The 7,500-nt window shown below is 24.5% G+C and overlaps 1 protein-coding gene across 2 annotated transcripts in view; it reads right to left on the bottom strand.

Moving 5' to 3' along the window:
* Positions 1-7,500, bottom strand: part of LOC122633907 (beta-1-syntrophin) — a 543,550-nt gene that overhangs the window by 177,315 nt on the left and 358,735 nt on the right. For both annotated transcript variants that reach the window (XM_043822372.1, XM_043822373.1), the window contains exon 3: positions 2,838-3,026. In XM_043822372.1, coding sequence (XP_043678307.1) covers positions 2,838-3,026 — 189 coding nt within the window. The remainder of the gene's footprint in view (positions 1-2,837; positions 3,027-7,500) is intronic.

Raw genomic sequence — 7,500 nt, 5'->3', positions numbered from 1 at the left:
GCTTTATTTTCCTTCCTTCTCGTTTAGCTCCCATTTGTTTATTCATCCTCTTTAGTTTCCCGTAAAAAATTCAATCGAATATGTCGATATTCTCGATGTATATTCAAAAAATGTTAAACGTGGATTGAAATAGATAAATCGATAAGAAGAGTTATCAATTGATCAATCGAATGATAACAACGAATTGTCACTGATTTAAGCAATTTTTTTCACCATTTAGTTTCGAGTTACAGTTCTTTCTCTTTTCACTTGAACGAAATCGTTTTTCTCTTTTCTGGCCCTTTTAAACCATCCAATCCTTTTACTCTTTCTATCTCTTTCTATCTTTCTCTCTTTCTTTCTTTCTTTCTTTCTTTCTATCTATCTATCTATCTATCTATCTATCTATCTATCTTTCTCTATCTTGTTCTTTCTCTTCTCTTAAGTGCATCTCTCTTTCGAGAGAGAAAAGAGTGCTGGTGGTGCGTAACTCGAATCGCTCAGGCAGCTTTACAGAATTAAGGATCCATTCGCTTTTCATTAACTCGACAACGATCGAAGAGTGAAGGGCTTGAGAAGGTTGAAGGATATAAAAAGCGATGATATATTTAAGTCTGTCGAGATAAACTGTTAAAGATCGTTTATTCGATCAACGTTTATTCGAAATTAAATTTCATTTTTTTATATTACATTAAAAGTAATTCAATTTTTTATATTTTTATATTATATTTTTTATATTAGATAAAAGTATTCAATTTCAAAAAATAATATATGTATATATATATATATATATATATATATATTCAAATAATATATAATCTTCTTTTTATCTCATTTTGTTTTTTATAAATAAATGTAAATGTGTTTGTATTTATAATATTTGTTTCTTTCGTTTATCTTGAAAATTGTATAGATCGTTTTCTTTTTTATTATGATCAACGAAAGGAAGAATAATTAAATATGTGTGTGTGTGTGTGTGTGTGTGTGTGTGTGTATGAAAATTTGTTTATAAAAAAATTCAGATAAAAAGCTACAGATTTTATATTATCAAAAAACAAATATTTGTATTAATAATGTAAATAAATAAATAAATATATATATATATGTTTGTATTGAGCGAATTTTGTATATTCGCAAATATAAAAATTTAATTAGTTGTTAAATAATATATTAATTAAAATATATTAATTGCAGAAAATATATGTATACACAAAATATATATATATATTTTTTTCTTATACATAGATTATATATCATAGATAAATAGAATATATATAGAAAATATATATATATATAAATATTTATATATTTTATTAATATAAAAATTTCAAATAAAAAAAAAATCCCTTTCCTTTCATACGATTCGATATTTCGAGAAATAAATAATTTTTTTTTTTCTTTCATATAAATAAATTCCTTTGCAATAATCCAGAGTACGATTTTACGAAATTTTTCGTACAATTTATATTTAATTTATCGTCGAATGATTATTATTCTTAAAAATATATATTAAACAAGATATTTTTTCTTAAATAGAAAATATCAAATTCCGATTACGGAGACATGAAATTCGTTGAATTACGTACGTTTTCGAGCGATAAATCGGATATCATGGTAAGGAGCTTGAGGAAACTACAGACGTCTTCGTAGAGAATACTGTAACAATTCTGATGCGATTAATCGGATTAAAGCTTCACGAGCGATCGGTTCTGTACTATTGTCCCTCGGGAATACTCAACACAAATTTACCTCTCTCTCTCTCTCTCTCTCTCAAATATATATATATATATATGTGTGTGTGTATATATATATATGTATGTATTTCGAAGCAGTATTAAATGAACCTCAATAAATTAGACAAATAAAGTCGATATACTTCGTTTTAACGAAATACTCTTTCTTCTTTTCATTTCAATAAGACTAATCAGAAATAAAAAGGAAATATCAAGTTTCTATTTGATTATTGATCATTAAAAAAAAATTGTAAAAAAGATTTCAATCGTTGTATGGTTATTAAAACTAAAATCGTAAATATTTTTATAAAAATATATTTATATTAATATTTTTATTATACGTTATCTATCATTGCAATTGTTAAATTGTATTCTGCCAGGTCTATAAATATTATTAAGTAATACAATGGTATATAATAATATATAATAACGATAAACGCTAATATAAGTAATGAATTATAATTGATTATAATAGTAATTATTATATTATCATTTATTATTAATATATTATTTATATATATATATATATATATATATATATATATATATTATCTAGCGAATATTTTTTTGTTTCGATAAACACCAGTATCAATTAATTTTCTTTTAGAAGAGACAATTTTTTTTATTCTAAATTCACATCACAGAAGGTTAAACCTTTAAAGGGTTTAACCGACAATCTTTTTAAACATCTTAATTGACAATAAAATTCAAGCGACGTGTCCTAACACTATTACACTTACTTATCCTTATTTAAAAAAAAAAAAAAAAATTTGTTAAGTCGACAAAAGTTTCGAAGAAAACGCGTTTCTAATCTTTCATAAATTCGAAACTTTTACTTAATTAAATATACGTTCAAATTTAATTCAATTCCTCGTGTTTCGTGAGGATGACAAAGTCCTTCCTTCGAGTTATTTTTCTCTTTTTTTTTTTTTTTTTTTTAATTTGTAAATAATGTCATTAATTCGAAGAACGTAAATATTTCAAAGGAAATTGTAAGAAACGTTTGAAATACGATTGAGTAGACAGTTATGTGTAAATATTATCTCTCCGACGGTGATTGTTATAACCATTGCGATATTTTTCCTGTAAAGTATGCGGTAAGAACATGCCTTAAGGAGGACTTACCAGGATCCGACGAAGGATGCGCCCTGGTGAGTCTGCAAAGCTGCAATGGCAGATAACGAGTGTCTGCCCTGGGCGGTGACTTTGGTGGTGGTGGTGTCGCACTGAGAAATCCACGTTGCAACTCCCAACCAACTTCCTGGATGATCGAGGCTTTCCTGAAGTACGGTGTCACCTCCCTCAGGTACTTCACTATAACGAAGAAAAAAGGATATCTCGAGTTATGACTTAATAAACAAATGTATTTACAAGTTTATGTGTATAATACGTTTATATATACGTACGTACGTTTATATGTATGTATATATATATATATGTATGTATATATGTATATATGTATGTATGTATGTATGTATGTATGTATGTCATACGTACGTATTATGATTTAATGAAAAATCTCTGTCTCGAGTTCTTTTTTTTTTTTTTTTTATGTTACGTTACGTCTGAACTCTGAAATCTTTATTATTCCATTTCTTTTATTCTTCCTTTTGTCTTTTTTTTTTTTTTCATTTCTTTCAAAGAAGAGTTGGATTCTCTCTGATTTTGTTATATCACTTAAAAGAGAAAAATGTTAATTGTACGACTATTGGATTTATTTAACGATCGAAAATGTTGGATACTGCGAGAGTTTTGATAAAGATCGATCTATCATTGATATATTTCGTTATTATATCGATCTATCTTTGATTTTTTAAAGATCGAATATATCTTTGATAAGATTAATTCGAATGATCGTAATCCGATGGAATTTGAAAAAAAATGGTGATACACTTATACTATTCGAGATAATATTTTCGAATATATGTTATAAACACGAGATATCTTTCAATCGAGAATTCATAAGTTTATTGATAATAAATAATTGGGTTAGTGATAAGTGACTTTTGTTGTGAAATTTTTTTCAACATTTCCTTTTCTTTCTTTTCGAATATTCCATTCGAAGTTAAATCGTTTTATCATTTCGATATTATCACATCGTTTCAGATCAAAAATCAAAGGAAATGTTTACGATCAAAGAAACATATATCTTCGTATATATGCATACATTTTTTCGTCGAAATTTTACTCTTGTAAAAAACAAAAAATTAAACCTTAAAGCGATTCGATAATTATTAAAGAACAATTTTATTTCATGGATATCATTTCTTTTCTTTTTTTTTTTTTTTCTTTACGTATTTTACAATTATTATTTTATAATAGTGTACAATTTTATAGATTCAACAAATAATCAAATGATTAATATAATTTAATATATACATATATACATATATATATATATATTTATATTTATATTAATACTTGCTAATCCAAGAGTTTCTAGATGATCGTAAAAATTAACGATTCCTTCTCTTTTTCGAGATTTCATTAATCTTTTACAATCTAGAAAAAAAAAAAAAAGAAAGAAAAAAGAAATTAATTTTAAAAAATCTCGAAGAAGAGTAATCAATTTTGAAAATCATCTAAGATTTTCATTTTGTCCGATCATTTATAAAATACATTCGTCACTTTAACAATGTTACGTGTTTGAAATCACTTTACAAACACAAACGCATACACACAGCAGATACTCTTCCTTTTTCTATTTCTTTTCTTTTTTTTTTGTTTGTACTCTTTGCAAATTATTCTCGATAATAATCGAGAAAGAGGTGAGAGAGAGAGAGAGAGATAGAGAGAGAGAGAGTAGTATAGAAAAGTGTCAAAGTTTAGAAGAAATTTACGAGAGAGATTGGCTAGCTAGTGTTGGATGAATATAACGCAGTGAAAGGTCGATCGATACCATTCATCGATTTGATATTAGACCACGTTTTCCGTTCAAACGTATCGAACTTTACGAGCATCTTTTTACGGCATACCCTATTCCTGTGAGCTCACGATTTCGCCTGAGGTCGTTGGATATTTTCTCAGTTCGTGTCTATGTATACCACTTGTTTCACTATCCAACGTTTTACTATAGTAACATTTTCTTTCTTCTTCTTTCGCGGTCATTTTATATCTATTTCTTTCTATTTTTCGAACGATCTTACCATTTTCTCGAAACTTTAACGTGTTCACTTTGTATATGTGTTGATAATGCAGGATATTCCATTACGTTTTATCAAGTTCAATGTGTGTGTTTGTGTGTATGTATATTTGTACGTATGTACGTATTCAGGATGATTATTATAAATAATAAATTGTAAAATATATATATATATGTATGTATGTATATTTTTGATGATATAGAACAAATGTTTATATATTTTAATATTTTTATAATTATATTTTATATCGTGAGAAATACAATGTTACGAAGAAAAAAAAAATTTCTTTTTTTCATTAGTAGTTTCACCAAAACATAGTTATTCAAAATGTTAAAATTATAAATAAAAAATTGTAATATATATATATATATATATATATATATATATGTATGTATATTTTTGATGATATAGAACAAATGTTTATATATTTTAATATTTTATAATTATATTTTACATCGTGAGAAATATGATGTTACGAAGATAAAAAAAATTTCTTTTTTTCATTAGTAGTTTCACCAAAACATAGTTATTCCAAGTGTTAAAATTATAAATAAAAAATTGTAATATATATATATGTATATATATATATATATATGTGTGTGTGTGTGTGTGTTTGGTATTTTTTATGATATAGAAAAAAATGTTTATACTATTTTATAGTTTATATTTAATAGTTATATTTAATACTATTATTATTATATATGTTATATAAATACTATTAATTAGTTTATATTTAATATTTGTATAATCATATTTTACATGGCGACGGATATAATTATACGTGTGAAGAAAAAAAAGAAAATATTTTGTTTTCATCAATATTTTCATGAATACATATATACTCAAGATGTTAAAACCATAAATAATAAATTACAAAACATTTACATATCTACATTTGTTATTTTTCATTACAAAGAAAAAAATATTTACATATTTTAATTATCTTTGTAATTATATTTCACGAGATGAGAGATTTAATGATATGAAGAAAAAAAAAAAAAAAAAAAGAAAGAAAAAGAATTTCATTTCTCTTCAAAATCAATATCGAGCTTTCTTCCCTTTTTTTTCTTTTTTTTTTTTTTTGTTAACGTGATATGTTGTCGCTGTCGAAAGACGAGTTTAACGAAAAGATATACGAGGAAAAATTCGAAAACTTTAATGCAAATTATTGAAATCGTGTTCTTTCGTTATTTCGATCGGTTGATTTTATTTCGGAATATATTTTCCGTCTTATTTGAAAAACAAGAGAAATATAATCAATATCGAATCGAGTGAAATATTATAGCTCTGTATAATCGCATGGGTGTAAACAGTAACGTCGAAACATCAACGATAAATTGGATTTTGAAATGACCTGTACGTGAGTACTCAACCATACAGTTCGCCATATAGTCCGAGTTACAACGTTACACAAATTGAAGCTTCACCCTCTACGATTTACGAGGGCTTTATCATTTTTCTCCTCTTTTCATAATTTTTCTTTCTTTCTTTTTTTTTTTCTCTCTCTTTATCAAAAAAATTGCTAACTACGTTTTTTAATTATTTACGAACAATACGAGACTTTTCTTTTTTATTTCTCTTCTCGCGAAAGAAATTAAACTATTGAATGAAGAAAAAAAAAAAAAAAGAAAAAGAAAAAAAAAAGAAAAATAGAATAAATTAATAATTGGATGAATTCAGATGAAATTATATATAACGATAGGTTTCTTATTTCATTGTTTATATATTAAAAATTGAAAGTTAAAAGGTAATGTAATTATTGTTGATTAAAAAATAGATATACGTATTATATTTGTATAATTAAGAATTATTAAAAATAATCGAGTTCGAAATTATCTATTACTTTTTTCTTAGTTTCATATATTAATTACGTTATTACTTAATATTGTTTTATATATTATTATATTTATATTAATTATTCTTTTATATAATATTATATTAATTATATTATTAGTTGTATTACTTTTTTATTAGTTTTATAACACAGTTTATTTATTATTATTATTATTATTATTATTATTATTATTATTATTTCTAGTTATTTATTTATATTACAAAATACATTATTAAATCTTTCGATGATTTTTCTTTATTCTTTTTTAATTTTCTTTTAATCAAATTGTGATATTTCTTTTTCTTTCTTTTCTTTTCTTTTTTTTTTTTTTTTTTTAATGCATCGTTTAGACAAACTTAAAATACATTTTTAAGAACTATAATCGCTCATCGAGATAACAGCTCTATCTTTCTTTGGGAAAGTAGAAACTTTTGTAAAATAACCGATCAAAAGTCCCGTGAGAAAATATCTTTTTTAACGTACGACTAGAGAATTTTATCGAAGCGTCATTCGTTAATGTCAGAACGTAATACGTTCTCCGATCGAAGCAATAACTCCGCTCATTATCCGTACGTACATCCTCGTTCGAAAGAAAAACTTCGATTTAATTTACAATTATACTTTTCCTATATCTAAAGCAATTAAAAATCAAGAATAAATTTTACAAAATTATTATAATACGAAATATATCTAATATACGTTTAATAAAAAAGATTTTAAACGATCAATAAACGTTTAAAAACTCTGTCCGATTTATAAATTATATTTCAAAAATTATTATTAATTTTCAATATTAAAGAAAAAAGAAAAA

The sequence above is a fragment of the Vespula pensylvanica genome, chromosome 13, assembly GCF_014466175.1.
Source record: "Vespula pensylvanica isolate Volc-1 chromosome 13, ASM1446617v1, whole genome shotgun sequence".
NCBI lineage: Eukaryota > Metazoa > Arthropoda > Insecta > Hymenoptera > Vespidae > Vespula > Vespula pensylvanica.
The sequence above is the reverse complement of the archived record's forward strand: the minus strand, read 5'-3'. Positions and strand labels throughout refer to the sequence as shown.